This window comes from Oncorhynchus mykiss, chromosome 3 (assembly GCF_013265735.2).
Source record: "Oncorhynchus mykiss isolate Arlee chromosome 3, USDA_OmykA_1.1, whole genome shotgun sequence".
In the NCBI taxonomy this organism is placed as follows: Eukaryota; Metazoa; Chordata; class Actinopteri; order Salmoniformes; family Salmonidae; genus Oncorhynchus; species Oncorhynchus mykiss.
Window position 1 is genome coordinate 21857081 of NC_048567.1, and position 27694 is coordinate 21884774.

The window sequence follows — 27694 nt, forward strand, 5'->3', positions numbered from 1 at the left end:
AATAACAGTGTGTGTGTGTTTGTGTGTGTTTGTGTAAGAGAGATAGTTAGAGTGGGAACACATTGTGCATGTGTGTGTCAGAGAGAAAGTGTGTGTGAGCGTTTGAGATAGATTTTGACAGACACACGGAGTTGAATAATAGGTTTAGAGGCCTTGGTCAGTGGAGGAGTCTTAAAATAGGTTAGAGGAGCGGCATAGGAGATGGGAGTTGCCAACCTTTCCATCAAGTATAAAACCACCCACCCTATGATAATCTGAGTTTGCCCTTTCTCTGTCCGTCCATCTCTCTCCCTATCTCCTTCTGGGCTCCAACTCATCCTCCTTGAACCCTTCTCCAGAAAGACATCCAGGTTAATTTCTTTGCCTCGTGAGCCTAACCAAACACCGGCAATATGGAGGCCATCAAGAAGAAGATGCTGATGCTGAAGATGGATAAGGAGACTGCTCTGGAAGCGTCTGACCAGTCCGAGATTGACAAAAAGGCAGCTGAGGATAAGAGCAAGCAGGTGGGGTCACCTAGCCTAGCTTAGCCTAGCCTAGTATTCTCCGTATAATTCTAGTTAGTAATTAATTAGGTGATGCTAACTCACACACAGTTGATTAACTTTGCTAACATAAGTAGGCCAACAATTGCTAAGATGCTAACCATACCTTGGTTAGGGGAGGTCAACTGAAGGTTAATCTCGAGGCCTTACAATAGAGCTCAAATTCAAAATTGGTCTGTTAATGCTGAATTGAATAATCATTACCTAGAGAAGGCAAGCAACCTATGCTCACACTAAATGTTATTAGCAATAAATAACATAAAATATGGCATATACCATATTTATTAACTATGAGTATGTTTTTTGTTTTTACTCAATGTTAACAACATTCAGGGAGTTTAAGTCTGAGTTGTTTGAAGAATGCAAACAAATGATCTTGGTATTTCTACCGAAACGTAGAAACAAATATCAAAATGACAAATCCAAGTTTGACAGCCAGGAGCCTTTATAAAGGCCTAAACTTAATTGACAGATAGTCACAGGAAAAGACAAATGAAGACATTATATCCGGATCCTAAAGTGATCATCGTGTTCCAGAGAGCTCCATAAAACTATATTAAGACCTTGCGTGTGGGTATTCTTCTTGACAGTGACAGCTGTCCTCCTGTCCCCAAGTTGGAATCCAATAGTAGGGTTGGGAACAACGACAAGTACCAGCAATAGTTATACACAGCAGTTCAGGGACGAAGGCTGAGAGCCTGGGGATATTAATACCCACAATGCATTGACACTGTAACCCCTCAACACAGTCATTCGGCTACTCATACTTGTGGATGTTTGGGATCAATTGCTCATCAAAGGCGACCAATACATACATACATAACATTCAAAAATAGTTTTATTCACTAAATAATGAACCAAAGCTGGAAATATGTGCCATCTAACATGATTATTTGCTCTAATCTCCCCAATGACTTCAATGAATGTACTACTGAAATATGTTTTCGGAAAACTTGAGATGTTGACCTCTATTTCTCACATCTTACTGTGTGTGTTTCTTTCCACTCTATAGCCTGGTCTTCACACATCTTGGCTTGTCTGAGTTTCTTCCCTTTAACCATCCTCTCATACTGTATCTCTCCCTCGCTCTATTGTCCTCTCCTCTCCTCACTCTCTCTCCATCTCCTCTCTTTCTGCCTGTTTGTCTCTCTCATTCCCACTCCTCTCTGTCTGTTGTTCTTTCCCTCCGTCAGCATGACGATGCGTTGATCCAGATGCAGAAGAAGCTGAAGGGGACTGAGGATGAGCTGGACAAATATTCTGAGGCCTTGAAGGATGCCCAGGAGAAGCTGGAGGTTGCAGACAAGAAAGCTGCAGATGTAAGTTCCGTTGGCACACCAAACAGCACACCACACAAACTGCCCTCTCACACCTACACATACAAACAAGGCCTCTCTTCCCATCATATTAGTTTCCAACACACAGGTCAGGCCCGCACCCTTTCTCTACCTTATTTAGATCCCTCTCTTCCTATCTGTCCCTTGATAATGATGAAATGGTTTTGTCAGGGAAGCCCTCCCCTGATATAGCACGTCCACCTGCCATAATAATGGCTTGCCTTCTTATGGCAAAGCCCTGAGAAGGCTCTCCCATGCCAAAATACCACGGGGTTTAAAACAGGAGAGGTCAGAATGGTGGGGGCGGAGGAAAGGGGGGGTGGGGGGCCGGGTGTGTGTAAAGGCCATGTCTACACAGACACTGTCATGGGGCGCGATCGTAAATTCACTCAAAATAACTGATGAATTTACGAACGCCCAACACCTGTTCAATGTGGCCGGTGTCAGTAAACATCGGCAAAAAAGCTTAATTAAATTGTTGCCAGCAGCACACGTTACAGTCAGCAACTCTTTTGATAACAGCCAAACCAGCTCTGCTAGTGCGAGTAAAAGGGTCAGAGTGAGGTGTTCTCTCATTTATGTCTGGAAGTAGCTAGCAAGCTACTTAGTGTATGTAAAGATTAATTCCCTGGTATTCAATAGAGCGTCAGCTAGCTTGGGTGCTTGAATGCCGTTGTGAGGTCAGAACGCTCAGATCAACCCTACTCTTTGGCCAGAGATAACAGACAATCTGACAACGCTCTGAATTTATGAACGCCCAGAGCGTACTCTGAGCACCCTTGGGCACTCCAGAGTGAATTTACGAATGCACCCATAGAGACAATGCTGTCAAACCTCCCTGTTGGTAAATACCATGTAGTAGATAGGCCCTGAAAAAGAAAAGCACTAAGAGACCTTGAGAGGAGCCAGAATCCTCAGTGAGGATAAAGATAACACAACATCTATGCCCTGGCTCGTGTGGCATCTCATACAATCTAATGGCATAATGTCATGACTTGTGGTCTCAGTTGCCAGGACAGAATATCCCTTCAATCTTTAGTTAGTTTCGAGGGACAGAGTCACAACAAGACATTAGTGAGGCAGGAGACATTCACAGCCAGGTGGAGAGATCTACACATACTGTGGGGGCTATTACAAACCCTGAAGTGTGGCATTCTGTAACCACACAACACAAAGCAAAATGGACATTCAGGGTCAGCCATAAAATATATACTGCTCCCCCTCCTCCCCCACCAACCGGCAAGCACCACCCCCTGCAGTGGCATTTCAGTGCAAAGCCTCTCGGCATCCAAGAGGGGGTGAAATTGATTTAGACAGGGTGTCACTCTGCATAGCCAGCTGGCTACAAGACCCCCTTCCCCTCTGCTCTGCACCCAATGGGGGATTAGTGCTAATAGTGTCGCCATGTCACTGCTGTTATTACTCCTGTCATCATTGTGTTCCCGGTGACTAGGGAGAGTGTAGTGGGAACGATTAATAACGTTACACCTTCAAACTACTCGGTTTCAAATGTCATTGACACTCCCAGACTGCTGTAATCCACTGTGGAGTCGTGGGGTGTCCACTGCTCCTTTATTTAGGATTAGGGACACGTTTTAAACTATTGGCTTGCTCTTTGTTGAGATAATCTTTCCTGGAACATTGTATTGGGAGATGTGTGGGTGGCACACATTACTTACTCTTCTAATGGAGCTGCTAGTGTTTCCTGACCCTTCATTAAATGACAAGATACATAAGAAACAGGGAAGAGATCAACTGCAGTCTTTTTAACATTGCACTCTCTGCTTAGAGTTACAAAGGCAGATCAGAAGAACTCATCCAGTATCCAATTATCATTTGACTATTTCATTGATTTAAATCATAACTTACATTTAAAATAAAATGCAACGCCACTCGTGATTCATATGTCCCCCAAAAAACTGAACCAGTACCTGGGCTTGATGAGATGATGAACATGACAAGATGTCCTCTGACGCCTAGGATCCTTTAATTCAAAGTCACATTAACCAGCTCCGCAAACTTTATAATGTCAAAATATGTTCAGTACTCACCAAAATATGGAGTTTTGCAGAGCAACTATCGTCATTACTGCCGTTGCGCACGGTATGTACTTCCAAAAAAAATTAAAATAAAAAATAAATATATATATATATATATATATATATATATATATATATATATATATATATATATATATATATATATATATAAATAAAAAGGTCTATAATAAAATATAATATATATAAAAAGTATCTATTGTTTTTTACCAAGCCGAAGATGGCACCTGCAAGCCGAAGATGGATTTGGTAAAAAACTATATATATTGGGATACAGTGGCGCTGCTGGATCAGCCGACCTGCGCTTGCAGGTGCCGAAGATGGATTTGGTAAAAAACAAATTTGGTAAAAAACAATAGATACTTTTTATTCAGACCTTTTTCGGAAGCACATACCGTGCGTAACGGCAGTAATGACGATAGTTGCTCTCTCTACGCTTGGTAATGGGACTTTGAATTTAAGGATCCTGGGTGAGAGGAGATATCGTCATATTCATAATCTCCTCAAACCCAGGTACTGGTTCAGCCAAATACTGGCTAGTATGTGTAATCATGGGAATATCTAGTGCCATTCTCAAGTCCACATACAACTTCACATTTGTTCATGTCAATGAACATCACCCATGGACCATGGTGCACATTTCTGGATATATGGGGCGAAAAGAGTAGTGATACTCAATTTAAGCCATCTCACATCTATTGAATACCAGGGAATTAATCTTTACATACACTAAAACCATAACGTACAACATTTATATCCTTTAAGATGTGTTACCAGAGCATGGGCTAAAAGCAGGGGTTTCAAGCCAACACATTTCACAATTAGCCAGAGCATTACACGGCAGTATGCATCTTCTTTATGCTAAATAAAACCACTCACTGCCTTCCAGTCCAGATAATGGCCTGGCCAGCTGGCATATGCAGCTTGGACAGATGGCCCTGTGAGCTGAGGGCAGCCAGCCAAAAGTGCCTGGAAGAGTTGGGCCATGACAATACACTGCATACAGGACCTAGACCTATGGTGACAAAAGTAAATCCTGAAGAGTAAAGATATTGCTTCAGATGAACCGTATGACCCACTGGCCACATTGGTCGAATCAACGTTGTTTCCATGTCATTTCAATGAAAGTACGTTCAACCAACGTGCAATAGATAGATGTTGAATTGATGTCTATGCCGTGTGGTTATAGCCTGGTCTCATAGACTAGACGTAACATACTAAAGTAAATCCAAGACACTCAAATTAGTATGATATGTTGCATTTGGTATGTTTACATAAGACAGATGGTTGCTTAAGGCAAAAACGAAATTAAGGTGGTTGTGAGATCAAATCTCATCACAGACAACTTTATAATTTTAGATAATTAGCAACTTTTCAACTACTTACTACTTTTGAGCTACTTTGAAACTACTTAGCATGTTAGCTAACTCTTCCCCTAGCATTACCCCTTTTAGCTAAACCTTCCCCTAACCTTAACACCTTTAGCTCATCCTTCCCCTACCCTTTACCCTTTAAACTAACTCCTAAACTTAACCCTAACCAGTAGCCTAGTTAATGTTAGCCAGATACCTAACATTAGCCACCTAGCTAGACTTTGTAACGTATCATATGTTTTGCTAATTCATAACATAGTGTAACGACCCTGGGTTTATAAGCGAGGAAATCGACTCTGCCTCACGAGCATGCTTTTGCGGCAGAGTCGATAGCGCGCCGGACCTCGGACTCGAAGGTCGAGGGTTCGAGACCTGCTCCCTGCCTGTTTCCTTACACTGGTGTCAGAAGTGGTCGGACCTTGCATCCACGACAGTGCGTGTGCTTGGCCGGTGAGCGCGTTCCTGTAAGACGTAGAGTCGCAAGCAAGCGCGAGGACGCGCTCTTTGAAAGGAGGGAGTAGTGTAACGACCCTGGGTTTATAAGCGCGGATATCGACTCTGCTGCACGAGCATCTTTTAGAGCATGCGGCACAGTTGATAGCGCGCCGGACCTCGGGCTCGAAGGTTGAGGGTTTGAGACCTGCTCCTTGCTGTTTCATTACAATATTGTACTTTCTGAAAATTCACAACATATTGTATGTTTTGCAAATTCGGAACATATTTTACATGTTGCTAATTCGTAACATATAATACAAATTGTAAATCATAACATATCATGCGAAATGGGTGACGGACATCCATAAATTGATACATACCATATGGAATTTAACATTTCATACTAAATGGAGTGTCTCTGATTTACGTACATAATTATACGAAATGTTCTGAGACCAGGTTGAATTACTAGCTAGCTCTAAATATGACAATTTGTGTTTACTGTTTCATTGTCTTTGCGTTGGAGAACTTTAATTAATTATCATTTGGTTAAAAGTCTAAATTATCCAGGTGGCGGGAATATATAAGGCGTCAGTTCCCCTTTGACAGGGTGGAGTAGACCGGAAGCGTGCTGTCTGCTGAAATAAGGAAGAGAACGAGGCAACTGAGCAGTGGAGGGAGAGAGTAACCGTCTTGTTTTGCACAACTTTCCTCCAAATTCTTAGCAATTTGCTTATTCATCTTCAATAGACAACTGGAACCATCACCCATACATTTTGCTTAAAGGGAAAATCCTACTTGTATTCATCTTGTTGGAACTGCCTTTCGAACCTATAGCATTTACTTTAGCCGCTATCTAGCTAACGACGCTGTCTCACTGTGTCCATTGACACATCGAGGTGAAAACTTTGATTTACAATTTTTAGGCTAGTCTATGATTCATTCGCCATAGTTTTCAATCGAACTACTTGACGTTGTTATGCACATTACATTTGTCTGCCGGTAAGAATTAATTTAGACTAAGCTGACAACAGTGTTGAGTAACGTTAGATTGAAAGAAACGAAGCTCTGTTCTAATTTCCAGTTTGGACTCGTTGGCGGGGCGTTGGTTTGTCTGTTCGGGAAAACATCGCATCGGGAACGACGTTTGCCAGCTTGCAACCAATCCAACTGGAACGACTGACGTTAGCATCCTGCACGAGCTAGTTATTAGAAACTCGTTTTCAAATCTTTGCAAGTTAGCTAACAAATTAAGTCGACTGAAGAAAATGGCCAATAGCATCGAGGCAGTGAAGCGAAAAATTAAAGTTTTGCAGCAACAGGCGGATGAAGCCGAGGAAAGAGCTGAGACTTTGCAAAGACAGGTTGAAGAGGAGAAGCGGTCAAGGGAACAGGTAACGTTGCAATAACATTCCGGTATCTGCCAACGTTAGGCTTTGACTTATCCAGGTGCAAGTTACAGGTCATAGATGCATTGATTTGTTACGCTATGGCAACTTTCCAGTACAGTTTGAACTGAACCCCCTACCCTAGTCAGATGGCTACGGTTAGCACCTATTGTCGGTTTCTTCCGCTGGCTCAGTCCAATAGCCTCATTGGAGCTGAAAAAGGTTTGACAAATTCGTGCTAAATCAGATACCCAGCTACCTGGAGTTGGGCGTCCTCATAGAGAGAGAAGACATCATGGATATAACCCGTTTTAGCATGGCCTTTGTCATTTTAAAGTAGTCAATTGGGTGGGGATTACTATGGATTGGGAGCAATCATCCAATGATCAGCACATTGTATTCAAATTGGGTGTGATGGTTTGTAAATGGATTCAAGATATAACAGCCATCAGGAGGCCACAATAAATTACTGAGACACTATTTGGTTCAGGACTCCAGCACTACAATATTGGCTTTCCAATTGTTTTTAAACACAAGAAGAAAAGTGACTACTTTTTTAAAATGGATATGTGTAACCGATGTGAAATGGCTAGCTAGTTAGTGGGGTGCGCACTAATAGAGTTTCAATCTGTGACATTACTCGCTCAGATACCTTGTCGTTGTTCCCCTTGCTCTGCAAGGGATGTGGCTTTTGTGGAGCGATGGGTAACGATGCTTCGAGGGTGGCTGTTGTTGATGTGTGCAGAGGGTCCCTGGTTTGAGCCCAGTTAAGGGTGAGGAGAAGGACAGAAGCTATACTGTTACATTGGTGCCGTGACCTGGACCACTGGTTGCTGCGGAAAAGGGGGTGAGTGTAACGGATGTGGATTTGAGTCCAGGTAGGGGCGAGCAGAGGGACAGAAGCTATACTGTTACATATGGTTTCAATAGATTACATGTAAAAAATATATAAAAAAAACTTTTAAACATATTGAACCTTTATTTATCTAGAAAAGTCAGTTAAGAACAAATTCTTATTTACAATTATGGCATATCGGGGAACAGTGGTTAACTGCCTTGTTCAGGGGCAGAACTGCAGACTTGTACCTCGTCAGCTCAGGGATTCGATCCTGCAACCTTTCAGTTACTGTCCTGATGCTCGAACCACTTAGCTGACCACTTTACGAACGACGTGCACCTCGTTGGGGCAGAAGTTAGCTTGTTGTTGTTCTGGATGGCCAAATTGCTGACAAGAATGACAGACTGCCATGTGGGCAATTGTAAGTGGCTTGTTTCATGTTCTTGATACCATGTCTTGTTTTGAGGTGTTCATGTCAATGCTAATATGTCTGAAATTAGCTAGCTAACCAAAAATCTATAACGATGTATTTGAGACAAGTTCTCATTGTGCACATGTATTTGTTTTCAAAAATCATTGGAGACCAAATATAGCTTACATGTTGTCAACAATCTAAGCCAACCCAGTCTGTTTTGTCCCATAGTTGTGCATTTTTGTTGGCAAACAACCAACCCTATGGCGCAGCCCATGCTGTTGCAGACACTATAATGGCACAGATACAAAGATGGGTCCTCGATCCATCTCTATGGGCGTCCTGCATTTCCAATTGTCTTAAGAATAATTGTACCCAAAGATCTTTGCGTCTTTCATTGATTTGGTGTTTTATTTGTGCAATGCTAATTCCAAGATGAAAGTTGGTCAAATGCTTTGAATAGTTTGTATTTCAGTTGTCCCTGCATTTCCCCACTCACTAGAATTTCAAATGCTTGGCCCTCAACAACTTGCCAAATTCCTCTAAGCTCACTAGTAGCTAGTGATGTAAGTGCCTGGGTTGCCACACAGTGCAACATTTATTGCGGTTTTATGGCGCACTACTTTGGCCCAGGCCCCAGTTGTAATTGTATGGTGTAATTCTGTGGTTAAATTCGAGGGTAACTTGGTCAAACGCAGATGATACAAAGCCGTATGGATTTCTCCTTTCATCTCATGATAAAACTCTTACAAGACATGAATGCTGTCACTGATATGCGCTCAGCATCTTTTTCAAGGAGCTATTTGGAGCAAAACAAATGCAACACAATAATTGGATATATATGGCCATTCCATAGCATTTGACTGCAATAAATAGCCTACACAGTGGACAGTCAGTTTTTAAAATGAGGGTCTCTTGGTCAACAGTTATACTCTAGCACAGAGGCCTGCTTTGGAAGCGGGTGAGACAGAACGCAAGGCTCCCGTGGAGTCATTCTACTATTGTGCACAGGAAGTGTGGTTGCCAACTGATTGTGATGGGGCTTTTTTTTGTCAGAGGAAATGACAACTAAAATTGTGTGTTACCTAAGTGGATGACAACCTGACAATGAATGTTTGGCCCTTTTCCCACAGAATAAATCAGGCCTAGTCTGAAAGAGTTGTATCATTCCACCTGTCTGACTCAGCCTTCTGGAAGTCTACAGTATTCAGAAATGCTACTACTCTATTACATAAGCTCCTCTGAAGACTCGGATCATGTTGCATCTTGGTCATACGGTGTGTACAAACACTAAACACCACCAAGCTAACTAGAGACGCCTCATTCTCAAGTCTAGAGCTGAAGTGTTTCTGCGCTACAGTGTTCTCCATAGAGGAATTTGAAGACGCATACACATGCTCATCAATTCCAATAGTCTAGAATAGTTTATTAATTAGAGGTCGATTTAATTAGGACCGATTTTGTTATGATAACCTGAAATCAGCCTTTTTGGATGCCGATTACACTGCAATCCACAAGGAGACTGCGTGGCAGGCTGATCAGCTGTTATGTGAGTTTCGGCATAAAAATAACCTTGTGGCTGCAAGGATCCAAAGTAAGTTGCTAGCTAGCATTAAACTTATCTTATAAAAAAATATATATATATTCATAGTCACTAGTTGACTACACATGGTTGATGATATTACTAGGTTAACTAGCTTGTACTGCATTGCATCGGGGCGGCAGGGTAGCCTAGTGGTTAGAGCGTTGGACTAGTAACCGGAAGGTTGCGAGTTCAAACCCCTGAGCTGACAAGGTACAAAGCTGTCGTTCTGCCCCTGAACAGGCAGTTAACCCACTGTTCCCAGGCCGTCATTGAAAATAAGAATTTGTTCTTAACTGACTTGCCTGGTTAAATAATAATAATAATAATAATAATAATAATAATAATTTATCGAATCACAGCTTACTTCGCCAAACAGGTGATTTAACAAAATCAGTCGCAAAAAAAGCACAATCGTTGCACAAATGTACCTAACCAACTATGCCTTTCTTAAAATCAATACACAAGTCTATTTTTTTAAACCTGCATATGTAGTCAAAATAAATTAATGTCAGCAGCCAATATTAACTAAGGAAAATGTCACTTCTCTTGCGTTCAGTGCAAGCAGAGTCGGGGTATATGCAGCAATTTGGGCCGCCTGGCTCGTTGCGAACTGTGTGAAGACCATTTGTCTGTGTGAAGACCAAGGTTGTGCAATGTAACAGCAATATTTAGACTTAGGGTTGCCACCCGTTCGATAATATACGGAACGGCTCCATATTTCACTGGAAGAATAAACGTTTTGTTTTCAAGATCGTTTCTGGATTTGACCATATTAATGACCAAAGGCTTGTATTTCTGTGTGTTTATTATAATGAAGTATATGATTTGATAGAGCAATCTGACTGGTGGTAGGCAGCAGCAGGCTCGTAAGCATTCATACAGCACTTTCCTGCGTTTGCCAGCAGCTCTTAGCAATGCTTGAAGCACAGTGCTGTTAATGACTTCAAGCCTATCAACTCCTGAGATTAGGCTGGCAATACTAAAGTGCCTATAAGAACATCCAATAGTCAAATGTCTATGAAATACAAACGGTGTGGAGAGAAATAGTCCTATGACTACAACCTAAAATTTCTTAACTGGGAATATTGAAGACTCATCTTAAAAGGAACCACCAAGCTTTTTTACATGGCACATATTGCACTTTTACTTCTCCAACACTGTTTTACATTATTTAAACCAAATTGAACATGTTTCATTATTTATTTGAGACTAAATTGAAAAATCATAATCGGTCGACCTCTAATATTAATTCATACATCCACCACCATGGCTGCAAAATACCACCTCCAGAATGTGTTTGGTCAGACAGGAAGTAGATAACTAATAGCACTCTCTTCATTTAGTGGCCGAGGAATATTTCAAGGGTGCGAGGGGTCCGGAGGGGCCAGGGCTGTTGAGGGGGTGCCGATTTGCATATCTCTATGGCGCTAGCCTACGGTGGTGAGAGGGCCATTCTTCGTAAAGGCTGTCAAACACTTGCATGCCAGTGCCATGGCAACCGGGGTTTGTCTGTGCTCCAAAGTCGTTCTTTCATGCAGCCACAGCAGGTTGTGTTTGTGTGTAGTAGGGGTAGTTAATCAAGTGTTGCTGTATACATCTAAATCTCAAAGGTGCTGTCATTGCTTATGCACCCCTTCTGTTTTTAGTTTGGTGTTCTATGTGTCTCAATATGGCCATCATGCTAGTGTCTCCTGGGCAGTATTTGAAAACATAGTGGCAGCAGCATACAATTTAGCAACTGACCATGGAGGTATTACAAGTAAGACAGTCCTAATCCTCAATGTGCTTTGCAGTATATACTGAGCTGTGTCAGTGTTGGCCTCCTTCTGGTCCATCTTCTGATCTGCTCATCTGGTTGTGGCTATCTAAGGCTTAATACGCCTCCTATCCTTCTCTCACTGCTCTTTGTCTTCCGCTTTCTCTGACACTGCATTATTCCTCTGCTCCAAGGCATGGAGAGAGAACAGCCAGGCTACTCTCTACAAGGCACTAAAACATTTATTCACTAAGTGCTTTAACCTTCCCCTCATCCGTCTCAGTGCATTCTCTTCCTTTCTTTTCCATACCCGACCCACCCAGGGTAGGCAGCACAGTCATCTAGGCTGGTGTGCCCAATTAGTGCGATTCGTGGCCACATCAATTGGGGAGAGATTTGCTGTGTGCATTAGTGTATCCAACTCTTGTGGTGATGAAATGTGATGGGTTGGTGTCCATTACAAAGACTGAGAGCACACTCCCACTTTCCCAGCTCTGTTCCAGTTCAGTGGAGAGTGCTGCTTCTCTCTCACCCATGCATACAGGCTGAGGGAGAGGTGTGTCCTTTAACAGGCCTGTGTGTGTGAGTATAACTGCTGGTTGTTATGTCATAGTAACTCTCACTCTACCAGTGTTGTGGGATTGTAGGCTACTTCACTCTGTAATCCTTCTCTATATCAAAGGTTGAGGTGGTGTGCTTATGGTGTACATTACTTCTCAATAACTTCTGTCCCCATCCAGGCTGAGGCTGAGGTGGCCTCTCTGAACAGGCGTATCCAGCTGGTTGAGGAGGAGTTGGACAGGGCCCAGGAGAGACTGGCCACCGCTCTGCAGAAACTGGAGGAAGCAGAGAAAGCTGCAGATGAGAGCGAGAGGTGTGTGTTTTTTGAATGGGTGAAGGTGGGGTGGTGTTCAGTCCTCACCGGGTCAACTCACTTCCTCTGATGCCACTTCCTGTTTCTCTAAGCGGGAGACTTTTGACTTCCTGTCAGGGTTTTAAAGCAGATGGGATGTGGGAGGTGGTCATTGGTGGATGTGAGCTGGAAGTAGCCTATTTGAGGGTGTACCCTGTGGGTAATGAACAGGTTTATGTATATAGGCTAGGGCTCTCTCTCGCACACACACACACACACACTGCCCCCTGACCTCGTATCAGTGCCCCTCCTCCGATCTCGCCTGCATTATAAGGTCCTGACACCACATATCAGCAGAGAAGAGCTGTAGAGTTAGTTTGCCACCAGACTATACAGAGATATCAGCTTACGGTTTCTTTCCTACAGAATTTCCTGTTTAGAAAGCTAAGGCCTGCAATACACTGTAATGTGGTTATTAAGGCCTAAACACTTTTGACACTCATGCCCGTCTTTCTCGCTCTACCTCCCTTTCTCTCAGGGGTATGAAGGTGATTGAGAACAGGGCCTCCAAGGATGAGGAGAAGATGGAGATGCAGGAGATCCAGCTGAAGGAGGCCAAGCACATCGCTGAGGAGGCTGACCGCAAGTATGAGGAGGTGAGCTCATCAGACCCCCCCCCACCCCCCCCAAACACACACGTCACACATCTAGGACAAGGCTCTGATGTGGCTTCTGAAGAAGTCTTGGACCATGCATCACCACTTCTTTCGTTCTCGCATTCTCTTGCTCTTATCAAATGTTTTACTTCCTTTGCTCTCTGCCTCCTCTCTACCCCTACAGGTGGCTCGTAAGCTGGTGATCATTGAGGGTGATCTGGAGCGTACAGAGGAGAGGGCGGAGCTGGCCGAGGGGTGAGTCGCTTTCTCACATTGAGGATTTTATATATATCAGTGTACCTCTCACCTACAGTCATACACGGCATCTGCTTAAGCTTGTAGCAGAACACACACCCACCAGTTCCCTCACTCTTACACTGCAGAAGTAAGTTTAAAGCCACAAAGGGTTTCAGCCATATGTTTGCATGGCGTTACTTAACTGGCCCCAACACGGCATTGCCTGACTGCATGACGCATTCACTCTAGTTACGTTAGTAGGAACTGCACATCCACTTTTATGTTACTTTTACATGTTTTGAAGATTTGTTGTTACCTAACAGTGAACTGGAGGTGCTTATGTTTATCTGCTGCATTCACTATGCAACAGAACGATACTGTTACTTTTGTAATTACCTGTAGTATAGCTGAAATATGTATTCAAATGTCTGCTAGCACTACACTGGACTAGCACGTTATCATTAGCATAAAAGTGGGAATGCCTTAACAGTACCATGACGATATCCAATCTGTCCTCTCCCGGTGTGTGTGCGTGCGTGCATGTGTCGTGGGTTTACCATACCGACATGTCCCTTTGTCGGTTACCATCTTCTCTTTCCCTCTATCTTGTCTTTTTCTGTCCATTTTCTCTCATTCTTTCGCTCTTTCTGCATGCGCTTCTGCGTCATGTGACCCCCCCCCCCACTCACTAACAGCAACGCCCGGAGGTTGGAGGAGCAGCTGAGGGGTTTCGACCAATCACTGAAGAGCCTGCAGGCCTCTGAGGACAAGGTACTTTCTCCCTGTTCTTACCAACTACAGGACAGAATGGTGCCTTATGGGGACCCTCGACGGGTCTGATTACAGACGTCCATAACCACGACCCTCTGAACCTGGTTTGTGAGAACCAGGAATGCTCACAGGGATTTTCAGTCCTCCTACGCTCGCTAACATAAATTCCTGCGTTCATCTGGCTGCATGACTGACCGCTGTAATTGTATAGCTGCTGCCTCCGCGATCCTCTCCCCTTCTCGTGTGTGCTCATTTTCACTTCTCAAACTCTCTGCATATCATCCGCATGAATTTATCCAGCTTTATCGAGACCTACAGGCGGTCCATATTCCAAGTTTACTAAGAGTATTTGACCACAAACATTTTCCCTTGGTTTATCAGGGATTTGTATGATAAGTCTATGCTTGTTGGGATTGTTGGGATATTATTTAGTTTGTAGCAGAATGGCCATGCTCTGGGTCCCATTCCTCCGAGGTTAAAGTTCATGCCTTTCTCTCCTTGTTTTTCTCTTTGTAAATCTCTGTCTGTTGTCTCTACCCCCACCCTCTAATTCCCCTGTTCATTGTCACATCTTTTCTTTACCCCCCCACCTTATCCATTGACCTTTGTCCTCATTTTCCTCACGCCCTCTCCTACCCACCCTCTTCCTCATCCCCCTATTCCTACACCCTGTTAAAACCCCAACCCCAAATGAACCGCAAAAAAAACTAAATACTGCAGCAAATGCGCCGAGTTGGAGGAGGAGCTGAAAAATGTCAGCAATAACTTAAAGTCCCTGGAAGCCCAAGCTGAGAAGGTAGGAGGGAGGGAGGGAAAACCCCTGCATGTTGTTTGGAACTGAACGTAACTGCACCCAGGCCAGTCCTGGAGACAACTACAGGTCCATTGACCACCTAAAACCCTCCAAAGCCTTATTGAACTGAAATGAGGGGAATGGAAAATGAGTGTTGCTGGTGAATGTCTTTAACTACAATATGATGACCATAAGCCTGGATGTTGTGCATAACCTGAATTTGAAATGTTTGGTTTCCTTTGAGAGGGGATAAGTATTCTCTAATGTTTTAATAAGCATGTGTACTGGTATATGCTATAGAATGCTTGTCTTTAGTCTATAATGCCATGTGTAATCAGCTTAATTCATCAAAGTAGAGGCAGACCTGTTTGTCTTGTAATGGTGTCTGGCATTGTCACGCCCACAGCCTCAGCAAGTCGGTTGTGTTTCAGACATCCCCCAGAACCGGTTTGGTTCCTGCTCCCGTAACCACATGCATGTGCACCATAAGCTGATCTCTGTTTGAATGAACCGACCGATTTTTAAACTGCCAGCATCACAAATTCCCAGTCAACAACAAAGTCAGACGTTAGATTGCCTGGAATGTAGACAAGTACTCTAACAGCTCTAGAAGGCTCGCCAACCCGGAGGAAAATCCAGACACACAGATGTTCTCTCCTGTTGCCATTAAAGTGGAATGAGGAAGTACATATGAGCAGGCATCAAAACCAGCTCACTGGGGACTCCTCAATCCTGAACATCCATTTCTTTCTCCCATCTGAAGGGGCCCAGGACTGGTTCTAACTAAGGCGTTTCAGGGCAGGGAAGGAGTCTGCATGGTGGTTGTCTGCTGTGGTGTGGTGTAATCCTTAAGGTCTTCTGGATAAGAGGCCACACCCTGACTTTGCAGCTGCAAGAATTCAAACCCACATCTAGCCTAACACCCCCCCCCCCCCCCCCCAGGGTGATGACACTGTACTGCACAACACCAGTGCTCTGTAGCTCAGAGAAAGAGGCCTTTTCAGCAAACTCCCATTGCCAAACAAGTGTCTGTCAATGATGTCATCTGACGAGAAGCCTGTTTTTGTTTTCATTCTTCTTTTTCTCCCACCCAAACTAGCTGCATTGAAAGCTGCACAGATAGAAAACTGTCCATCTCTAACTCCTCAGGCATGTTGAGTCACACGATCAGTCTACACACCTTCTCTCAAAAGCTTCACAGCTTGATGAGCCCATGCCTTCCCACTCGGTCCGCACGAAGGTGGTAGAAAATATATTTATAACTAACCAAAGAGTTTATCTGTGTCGTTTAGTGGGAGCAAATTAAGCATAGTGGGCAGAACAAGCAAGGAGGTGGGCCAAACACGAACTAGTGAGATCCTATTGGTGCGTTGTAGCATATTTCCATTAGGGAATGCTCCCTTTGAAGTGCGCATGTGCACAAACTCAATTCGACCTTGCACTCCCAACAATGCACGTTTTTAACTTTGGCAAAGCGTCAGGTCTCTAAAACGTTGTGCACTGTGTCCATAACAGATTCTAGTTTTGGGTACAAATGTCGGCCCAGCTTCAACTAGTTCCATCCTCTCACTAACCTTGACTGGACTTCCTCTCGCTACCATATTTGGTGGTGAACATTCTAAACGGATAGCCCCGCGACTTGTCTGGGTTACCCCTTCTGTCTGTGGTGGTAGAGTTGCCACTGGCAACCTGTTTCGACTCAAATCCTCATAGTACAGCAGCCACAGTCAAAAGCTTATGAGCAGGCTGAGTACTCAAAAGGAATGAGGAATAAGAATCTGTTTCTCCTAATTGTAGGCCAACCCCCTTCCCAGGGGGTTTCTTTGCAGGTCAGTATCTGTTCCTAATTAGTCGCAGATGTCCAGCCATGTTACTACTACATGACAGAAGAATCATGGCTGTTCTATGCGAACACGCTGATGTTGTGCTGTCCTGAATAAGCCCGAGGACTCCCTAGTGTCCCAAACATGTGGTTCTCTGATTAGCTTTTCTCTTCCTTTGTCCCCTACAGTACTCCCAGAAAGAGGACAAGTATGAGGAGGAGATCAAGATCCTGACCGACAAACTCAAAGAGGTGAGATTCCCCGGAAACGCCTATCATGAATCTCTGAATGGTTGATGACGGATGCTGTGGTATGTGCCTGTATTGCTGTGGTGGGGGGGTTTAATAAACTTGTTACTTTCCCATAGGCTGAAACCCGTGCTGAGTTTGCTGAGAGATCAGTGGCCAAACTGGAAAAGACCATTGATGACCTGGAAGGTAGGACTCTCACTCTCCACATTGTTGTAATTTACAGTACTGTTATGAGATGTTATGAACTGTACTCTCCCTCCTGTGCCCTCTCTCTGGCTTTGTCTTTCTCTCATCCCTCTTGGCGTATATCTCTCCTCATCCCTTTCTCCTCTCCCCCTCTGTGCTCCCACAGATGAGCTCTATGCACAGAAATTGAAGTACAAAGCCATTAGTGAGGAGTTGGACCATGCCCTCAATGACATGACCTCCATGTAAATACTCATTTAGATGCCTGTTGTGGTGTGCGTTGAACTGGAGTGTGTTAATAACAGTATGATTCAGTAACAGTATGCAGACTGTCATAAGAGGATGGTACAAGTTGAGTTGCTAGGGAACTATTGTAGTGGAATGTGCTCTGGTAGCCTTTGGATGATTGTGCTGGAAAATGTATCGCACTAAACAATGTATTGAGGCATAGTCCACCATGTACACATACCATTTTATTCTGACTCTAGGGATAGATACATTGTAGATGGATACAAGCATATGGTAGCTACAAGTACGTCTCCAGAGACCTTGAGCTTTCCTCTTTCTCGTATCACTCACTTCTGCAAAGTAACGGATGTGAGCTGTCACCTTGGCAACGGAACAAGACACGAACACTGAGACTATGTAGATATGGCTCGCACACTATCACATGTAACCGTCGACACATTATATTTTTATGGAAATCAATGCCTTTGACTCTTGTCTAGGTCAGGGATTCCATTTGGAACTATTGATTTGCAGCTTGTGTGTATGTTATCTGCTTGTTTGGCAATTTCTTTCAGTCTAATTCAATTACAAGTTTGAGTATCCCAGTCTTCTACTGTAATACACTTAAAGGGCAATTCCACCACTTTAACCTAATTCATCTCCAGCACCAAACCAGTGTCTAAATATGTGAAAATGGTGCAATTCTCTGATCTGTGGTTAAGGTCCTAAAACAAATGATGCTTCTCATCACAGGATTAATCAAAGTAAAACACACCAGTGAGTTTCTAGCCCAAGGGAGTATTTTCTTGATTTCCACGTCACCATAAATCTCATTGTTTGACAATCATTTAACTTTTGATATCGTCGGGTAGAACTAACATTTTGAACAACTTAAATGCGCTGTTTTCACATGTTGACACTGGTGTTGTGCTGGAGATAATGAAAACGAGGCTGAAAAATTGGTGGAGTTGCCCTTAAACTCCGGTCATGCATGGTGTGTTTTGGAGTCGCATGGATTGCAGGCTTGCTGTGAGTTTACACCCCCATGACCACAATAACCATGGTGTGTCAGGATTATTTGACGTGTTAAATTTCCATTGCTCCGTCTCTATTTCAGATAAATTGGACTCGTTAGATTTCTGGAAAACCCAGTACACTCTGAATTCGGTCTGCCTGAACTGCCACAACGGTTGCGTGCTCTCCCCCCCTTTCCTTTCTAGAGAGAAAGAACCAACCCCTCCTCGTAGTCACCAGTGCCTGTCTCTTCTGTTCTCTTTGGACTGTTTTCTCATCTCCCTTTGTCATTGGCCCAGTTGCGGCCAGCAAGCTGGCTGAGTTTCTGTTTTACTGTCTTTTTATTGTCCATCTGTCTGGACTCCTTTCCTATCTGTACTGCACTGCTCAGTCTCTGACAAACTTATGTTCACACACTCTGTATTTGTGACTGTCTCTCTGTACCTAATGAAGAGGGGGGAAAAAGAATGCCTCTGCTGTTGTCTGTGCTCTCTATGTTCACTGGTTTTTGGCTGTCCACACTGTCTGGGTTTCATTGGTTTTGCTCCACTATGCATTTTGGCATGGATATGCATCACCAAAGGTGGGTCAGTGTTGTCTGATGCAACAGTGAATCAGTGGGTCAGTGTTGTCTGATGCAACAGTGAATGTTAGGCTAGATTTTGCTGCACTTCTTGAATTGGCACCAAAGGCATAACATCCTCAGACACACATACATTTTGGAAATATGTCCTGGTGATCACTCAAAGACGATCCAGTATTGCGGACCAGGTTTGTGTAATCCTAGATTACAGGTGGAACAGACCCTTACCTTTCTCTCATGATCACCCTTCTGAGTCACGTCTTATAAAGTGACCCAAAAGAGGAAAGCTCAAAACAGATTTTCAGGTGAATTATTACGTTGTCAGAGAACTAAGTATAGAAACTTGCAAATATATAATTTTTTTCATTTGTAAAATAACCTAAAAGATATGCTGGTAGCACATTAACCTGGTCAGTGCACTAATTATTGAAGTTGTGCAATTATTGTATTTTTAATGTGACCTGGTGTCAGGAATGTTTATTATTTGTAGATAAATTGACTCCTCCTTGTTACTGAAGCAGAAAAGCCTGTAATAGTGACTAGCTCAGTCAGCGTTGGTATTCCAAACACTGTCAGTACACACAGCATTGTCATTGTACAGCTAACTGAGCTAGCTACACTAAGTCGTTTGACAAGATGCCTAAAATGGACTATTCAATGACATCAAAATGACATGCCTGTGGTTGCACAAAATGAGTCGAATGAGCAATGACTGTCATAATGCAAGATATTAACTTGGTAATTATTGACTTAAATCTACAGAATTCATTACACACCCATAACTAAATACACAACCTTTTATTACAGTCTTATGTTTGCTATCTTGGCATAAATGCATTAGGGGTGGGATAATATTACCATAGCATAATTATAGCCAATCACAATATTCAATGGTACCATTTTGTATAAAGTTACTGCTGAGATTTTTGCAACAGTTTGGTTTTGAAATGAAGACCAAAGATTTTTTTTTAAGTTCTTGACATCTGCAGTTCCAATTAGTCACCCCACCACTGTTTTGGTAAAGGGATGAGGCTGGGCCTCCCGAGTGGCACAGTCTAAGGCTAGAGATCCTGGTTCGAGTCCAGGCTCTGTCACAGCGACCGGGAGACCCATGGGGTGGCGTGCAATTGGCCCAGCGTTGTCCGGGTTAGGGGAGTGTTTGGCCGGCCGGGATGTCCTTGTCCCATCTCGCTCTAGCGACTCCAGTGGCGGGCTGGGTGCATGCACGCTCGCCAGGTGTACGGCGTTTCCTCTGACACATTGGTGCGGCTGGCTTCCGGGTTAAGCGGGTATTGTGTTGACCTCTAGCGTCGAGCAATCCCGTACCCGGGAGCGTAATCATAGCCTCAAGCTCATTAGCATAACGCAACGTTAACTATTCATGAAAATCGCAAATGAAATAAATATATTGGCTCACAAGCTTAGCCTTTTGTTAACAACACTGTCATCTCAGATTTTCAAAATATGCTTTTCAACCATAGCTACACAAGCATTTGTGTAAGAGTATTGATAGCTAGTATAGCATTAAGCCTAGCATTCAGCAGGCAACATTTTCACAAAAACAAGAAAAGCATTCAAATAAAATAATTTACCTTTGAAGAACTTCGGATGTTTTCAATGAGGAGACTCTGTTAGATAGCAAATGTTTAGTTTTTCCAAAAATATTATTTGTGTAGGAGAAATTGCTCCGTTTTGTTCATCACGTTTGGCTAAGAAAAAAAAATGAAAATTCAGTCATTACAACGCCAAACTTTTTTCCAAATTAACTCCATAATATTGACAAACATGGCAAATGTTGTTTAGAATAAATCCTCAAGGTGTTTTTCACATATCTATTCGATGATAAATCATTCGTGGCAGTTTGGTTTCTCCTCTGAACCAAATGGAAAAATGCATGCAGCTGGAGATTACGCAATAATTTCGACGGAGGACACCAAGCGGGCACCTGGTAAATGTAGTCTCTTATGGTCAATCTTCCAATGATATGCCTACAAATACGTCACAATGCTGCAGACACCTTGGGGAAACGACAGAAAGTGTAGGCTCATTCCTGGCGCATTCACAGCCATATAAGGAGACATTGGAACACAGCGCATTCAAAATCTGGGGCACTTCCTGTATGAAATTTCATCTTGGTTTCGCCTGTAGCATTAGTTCTGTGGCACTCGCAGACAATATCTTTGCAGTTTTGGAAACGTCAGTGGTTTCTTTCCAAAGCTGTCAATTATATGCATAGTCTAGCATCTTTTCGTGACAATATATCTTGTTTAAAACGGGAATGTTTTTTTTATCCAAAAATTAAGAGCGCCCCCTAATGCATAACTGGTTAAGAAGCAGTGCGGCTTGGCTGGGTTGTGTTTTGGAGGGCTCACGACCTTCGCCTCTCCCGAGTCCGTACGGGAGTTTCAGCGACGGGACAAGGCTAACTTACCACGAAAAAGGGGTAATAAAATAAAGGGGTGAGGTTGGAGAAATGCAACCACTTTCAAAATCATAAGAACGAGCGACGGACGGACTGACCAGCCATGATATAAAAATCATAGTTTTAACCATGTTTTGGGGCTTGGAGTAAAACAATGGAGTAAAACAAGCTTGTATTTTGGGTTCTGATGGGGTATGGCAGTTGGACTAAGCTCATGAGGCATTCATAAGTTATATTCTTCAAGAATCAATAGGTTTAGCCTATCAATTTTAAAAGTCCAAAAAATGTATGTAGAAATCGCAGATTGACAGAATAAGCATTACTAACATTGCCATAAAGTCTTGGTATATCAATATCATTCAGCCATTCCATAAAGAAATCACAAGACCCACAACTAAAATAAAGTTGTATCAAATATCCCCCACAAGGCAGGTTACCCACATTTCAGTAGAGATAAATGGTGTCTGTTAAATATATATTGGGCTGCTTCTTTTTGTTTTGTAGATAATAAGTAAATTATTTATTACCATCCAGGGAAGAAAGACTGACCCCCCCCCCCCCCCCCCAAAAAAAAAAAAAAAAAAAATTGGTACCAATTGCTTCTAATACACCAGATGTATGTCCTTGAACAGTCCTTGAATTTCTTTTAATCGCTCACAACAACATAAGTTAGTTCTAATGGCAGCCTGCAGTACCCCAGTCGGCCTTCAACTTGAGTTACTCGATGAGGAGGGCAGCACTGAGCTAGCCTGCAACGTCTCTTCCTGGACTAGCACAAATTGCGCGTGCTATGTCTCAATGAGATGCCATCTTAACCGACTTCATTTGACTTCGATGCACTATTGTCTTCACATAGAAATCAATGTTGTCAAGTGATTGATGGCTTTGTACGTACATATACAGTACCAGTCAAAAGTTTAGACTCCTACTCATTCCATGATTTTCTTTATTTGTACTATTTTCTACATTGTAGAATAATAGTGAAGGCAAACTATGAAATGACACACTTGGAATCATGTAGTAACCAAAAAGTGTTATATATTTTACATTTGAGATTCCTCAAAGTAACCACCCGTTGCCTTGACAGCTTTGCGAACTCTTTGCATTCTCTCAACCAGCTTCACCTGGAATGATTTTCCAATGGTCTTGAAGGACTTCCCACACATGCTAAACACTTGTTGGCTGCTTTTCCTTCACTCTGCTGTCCAACTCATCCCAAACCATCTGAATTGGGTTGAGGTCGGTTGATTGTGGAGGCCAGGTCATCTGATGCAGCACTCCATCACCCTCCTTGGTCAAATAGCCCTTCAACAGCCTGGAGTTGTGTTGGGTCATTTGTCCTGTCTGCGCATCACTGCAGAATGTGGTAGCTGTGCTGGTTAATTGTGCCTTGAATTCTAAATAAATCACTGACTGTTACTAGCAAAGCACCCCCACATCTCACCACCTCCATGTTTCACGGTGGAAACCACATATGTGCAGATCTTTTCAGCTACTCTACGTCTAACAAAGACATGGCGGTTGGAACCAAAAATAACATTTGAACTCATCAGACCAAATGACTGATTTCTACCTGTCAAATGTCCATTGCTTTTTTTTGTTGTTGGCCCAAGCAAGTCTTATTGGTGTCCTTTTAGTAGTGGTTTCTTTGCAGCAATTTGACCATGAAGGCTTGTTCCACGCTGTCTCCTCTGAACAGTTGATGTTGAGATGTCTGTTACTTGAACTCTGAAGAATTTATTTGGGCTGCAATTTGTGCCTGTTAACTCTAATGAACTTCTCCTCTGCAGCAGAGGTAACTCTGGGTCTTCCTTTCCTGTGATGGTCCTCATGAGTCAGTTTCATCATAGGGCTTGGTGGTTTTTGCGACTGCACTTCAACTTTAAAAGTTCTTAATTTTGCGCCTTGACTGACCTTCCTGTCTTAAAATAAGAGCTGTGTCTTAAAGTTTGAGCTGTTCTTGCCGTAATATGAATTTGGTATTTTACAAAATGGGGCTATCTTCTGTATACCACATTCTTTTAACAAGGCTAACCTGTTAATTGAAACCCATTCCAGGTGACTACCTCATGAAACTGGTTGAGAGAGCTTTGCACACTCTTGGCAGTGATCAAGGGGAAGGGTGGCTACTTTGAAGAATCTCAAATATAAAATATATTTGAACTTTGGTTACTACATGATTCCATGTGTTATTTCATAGTTTTGATGTCTTAACTATTCTACAATGTGAAAATAGAAAAATAAAGAGAAACCCTTGAATGAGTAGATGTGTCAACTTTTGACTGGTATGTATGCATGTAGTCATTGTTTCCATCTAGTGCACCATGACTGTGCTACTGCAATTAAAAAAAAAATATATATATATATATATATATATATATAATTACGCTGGCTACAAATTTTAAGCAGAAGCTGGCTGGGTGAATACTTTGCTAGTATGCCTTTAAAAATATTTCTTGTTCAAGCCAGCCAAGATTTCATGGAGGGTCTCTTTCCACTTTAATAAAAAAAAGTTTAGCCAACATAGGTCGGTAATTTACTAGCCAAAGGTTGTGATGAATACCAAATAAAGCTATGTGTTGAGAACTAGGCAACGATAGCCAAACTAGTATATCAACCAATATACTGTGAATTCCAGTCATATAACTATAACACTTGCTGTCCCATGCAGGCAGTACAAAACGTGTTCATAGCAAGCAAAATTAAACCCCACTACTGTTGTACTTTCTTACTCTAGCGCTTTGACTTGTTTCCTTACTAGCACGGACCTGATGGCTGCTTTGAGGAATGTTTTTACTGACGTGGTTGTCTTACTTCACTACCTTAAGTTGACAAGTCTGAATACTGTATTGCTTTCCTGTCTGGTCTACCCAAGAAAGCCATTGGTCAACTGCAAAACATACAGAATACTGCAGCACGGGTACTGACCAAGACCAGATGGAGAGCACACATTACCCCGGTTTTAAGGTCTTTGCACTGGCTGCCTGTGAGTTTTGGAATACATTTTTAAGATTCTATTGTTTGTAAATCAATCTGCAATTGTGCACCCCAATACATGTCAGACATGCTTTTAAGTTATGTACCCAGTAGGTCCCTCAGGTCCTCTGGCACTGGCCTTTTTTAATTATACCAAAGCCTAGGACCAAGAGGCATGAAGAGACGGCCTCTAGTTATTATGCCCCCAGCCTTTGGAATAGCCTGCCAGAGAAACTGTGGATGTATCTAATATCTGCTGTAAAATATTCAGTACTGAGAGAGTCTTGGTCATTTCGTCAAACAATCATCTTTAATTTAATATCTTTTTTTTATTTTTTATTTTACCTTTATTTAACCAGGCAAGTCAGTTAAGAACAAATTCTTATTTTCAATGACGGCCTGGGAACAGTGGGTTAACTGCCTGTTCAGGGGCAGAACGACAGATTTGTACCTTGTCAGCTCGGGGGTTTGAACTCGCAACCTTCCGGTTACTAGTCCAACGCTCTAACCACTAGGCTACCCTGCCGCCCCATTTAATTATTTAATTATTGCAGTGAGACCGTCAGCCCACCAGTCTTAACCGACTGTTAGGCTGAGAGTCTAGCCTTTACAGATGTTGCAGTTTTTTTTAGCTGATACCAAGATTGCTTAGTCAGTCACTTCTAACCTTCCCATAAGCCACCTTGGTTATCTACACAGGATGGTATTTTACTGTCTCATCTTCCTGGCATCTGAGAAACTGAGGCATTGTTAACTCTTCCAGGCTCTCTCTCGCGTAAATATTTCAGCTTTTATATATATTTTTTTCTGTAAAGCACATTGCGTTGCATTCCAAGTCTGAAATGGGCTGAAGTAAATACTTGAAGTTGAATGTAAGTCGCTGTGGATAAAGGTGTCTGCTAAAGGCCTAAATTGTAAATGTAGCTGACAGGTCAGACCTTTTTAATGAAATGTTCTAATGTTAGTGTGAGTAGATCTCGTTTTCTGCCATGATCTCGCTCTGTCAGAGCTAAATAAGGCCATGCAGTAGCTCGGGCTGTGTTCGTTTTCAAGGTGACTTATACTGTAGTTAAATAGGGAATTATTTTCTGGTGATACCAAACCTCCATAATGCATAGCATACAACACGGCTCTCTTTGCTCTATGGAGACCTTGTGAATTATGAAGCTATGTCATAGAATTTACCTTAGTCACCCCGGGTTTTGTTTTACAGATTAAGGCTTACATATTTTGTTCTATCACTATATAGAGAAGTTGTTTTCAAATGTTATGGTTTGGTCTAAGTTCCCCTTTTGAGGTACTGCTAGAATTACCAGGAAGTACTTTCTGATATTTGTTGACCCCTGGTATTAAGGGGGATCTCCAACTTCAACATCTGACCAGGAGCTATACCATCTTTCGGAGTTGTAGAAACAGATGTCTTACTACTTCTGTCAGCTACACCTTGAGTTTTTTTAATGTGTGATTTATTGTTTTCAAAGTAGTCATGTACTGATTTGATGCTATCAGGAGGTTTTGTCATGTGGATTGACATGGTTTAGCCCTTGGCGTTGCTCCACTATAGTGTAGTAGACCTCTTAGTAAACTCAAACACCACTTTTAACATCTCAATGTCTTGCCTCCTACGTCCTCATCTCACCACCAGGAGGACCCTTATCTTACATTCGTTCTTTCTTTGTGTGATTTACAGATGCGCTAGCCAACGCCAAGGAGGAGAATGTCAACATCCACGCCACCCTGGACAAGACCCTGGAGGACCTCAACAGCTTCTGAGTGGCTACTGGCCCCTCCACCACCTCTTACTGCTCCACCCCCTCACCTCTGGCCCTGTCTCTCTGTCTGTGCTGGCTGACTGTTTAGCGTGGGGGGGGATGTTCATTGTTTTTGGTGAAGGTAGCACTTTCTTCAGTCCACACCTAGCCAAATGTTTCTCCCCAGTAGACCAAAATGGCTGACCGCCCCTCCCACATTCCACCCCAGTATCTGCGGATGCTCTCTGGATGAGCACCCCCCCCCCCTTATTTTTTTTATAGCCTCTTCATAGCTTTCTTTTAGTCTTAAAAGGGCAACATTTACTCAAGCACCCACATCTTAAGTGTCTCACAGGTTTCTAATATTCACATTCCAGCTTAGGTGTGTTTTGAGGCCATTCCTATGATCTTTCTTTGGCTGCTAGCTGTTTTAGCCGTAAGCGTTTTAAATACATCGAGGCTTTTCTCTCTTTCTGATAACCCTTGTTACGGGGATATTTGGTGTCCACTGGGACACATATGAAGGTGGCGAGGGTAATAACTCTTACCTAATTATTTCTCCCTTTTGGAATGGGACCACCATTTTGATCATAAACTCTCCCTCTGTTATCCCCATCAACCACTTGCCCTACCAACATATCGCCTCAAACTCTTGTCCCCCTCTAACCACTCACCTTCTGCTGGAACATCCTTACACAAGCACTGCTTTTCTACTGTGCCAATGCCCAGAGGGTCCACAACTGTGCTACCTTTTGTCAAGTATTTTGTGTTAATTTACAAGTAAGGGCTGGGGGGGGTGACATGTTTATTTCTTAAAAGGGAGAAGTGTTTTGTTTAGTTGCATGACATTTGTATTTTTGTTTTTATCTGGAGTCATTTTCCAAAAAAGGGCCAATGTCACAAGTTACTGTAAACTGAATGTTTTTTTTCCCCCCAGTTAACTTCCCCCTTCAAGATCAGGAAATGTAATTGTGAATGAGTTGTAGGTCATTGAAGGGATATAAATGTTGTATAGCTTCAGACAGAATTGAATGCAGATATTCTAGCCAATTGCAGCTGTAGACCTCTAAACTAATTGTTATTTTTCCCAATAAGATGTGGGGGAGGGGAGTGATCAGCCAATCACTACGCATTCCACTGCCAAAATGGAAGCATAGGGGCCAATGAATAGGGAGAAGGGACACAAGGGTATTATCTAAACTTATCAGTATAGGCAACTTTTTTTTCTGCAAATGAAGTGAACTGCAAACCTTATAAAATGTAAAGAAATAAAAAGTAAAATATTGCATCAAGTTTAACTGGAAATTCACTCGACGCCAAGGGTGTAAACATTGTGTTATCAGTAATGTTTTCATTGTAATAATTATGACACACAAATGGACACCATTTAAAAAATAAAGAACCACGATTTGTATTGACATTCC

The 27694-nt window shown here is 42.6% G+C and overlaps 1 protein-coding gene across 12 annotated transcripts; it reads left to right on the forward strand.

Annotated features, from left to right (window-relative positions):
• The first annotated feature begins 237 nt into the window (after nucleotides 1-237).
• LOC110513633 (tropomyosin alpha-3 chain) lies at nucleotides 238-27688 on the forward strand. 12 transcript variants are annotated; one of them, XM_021593401.2, is made up of 10 exons: nucleotides 238-506; nucleotides 1739-1864; nucleotides 12467-12600; nucleotides 13118-13235; nucleotides 13420-13490; nucleotides 14168-14243; nucleotides 17048-17110; nucleotides 17227-17296; nucleotides 17463-17541; nucleotides 26210-27688. In XM_021593401.2, exons 1-10 carry the CDS (start codon nucleotides 393-395, stop codon nucleotides 26472-26474), a joined length of 1116 nt encoding a protein of 371 aa, XP_021449076.2. In that variant the 5' UTR covers nucleotides 238-392; the 3' UTR covers nucleotides 26475-27688. The 12 variants fall into 12 exon arrangements, with proteins under 12 accessions (XP_021449076.2, XP_021449071.2, XP_021449103.1 ...); XM_021593396.2 differs by lacking the exon at nucleotides 14168-14243 and adding an exon at nucleotides 14964-15039; XM_021593428.2 differs by lacking the exon at nucleotides 26210-27688 and adding an exon at nucleotides 18642-19012.
• The last annotated feature ends 6 nt before the right edge of the window (nucleotides 27689-27694 follow it).

Bases quoted from the DNA above. Each gene is read 5' to 3' on its own strand.
- LOC110513633 (XM_021593401.2), top strand. From the start codon at position 393: ATGGAGGCCATCAAGAAGAAGATGCTGATGCTGAAGATGGATAAGGAG. The intron at 1,865-12,466 runs GTAAGTTCCGTT...GTCCCCATCCAG, and splicing joins CAGACAAGAAAGCTGCAGAT to GCTGAGGCTGAGGTGGCCTC. The intron at 13,236-13,419 runs GTGAGCTCATCA...CTACCCCTACAG, and splicing joins CTGACCGCAAGTATGAGGAG to GTGGCTCGTAAGCTGGTGAT.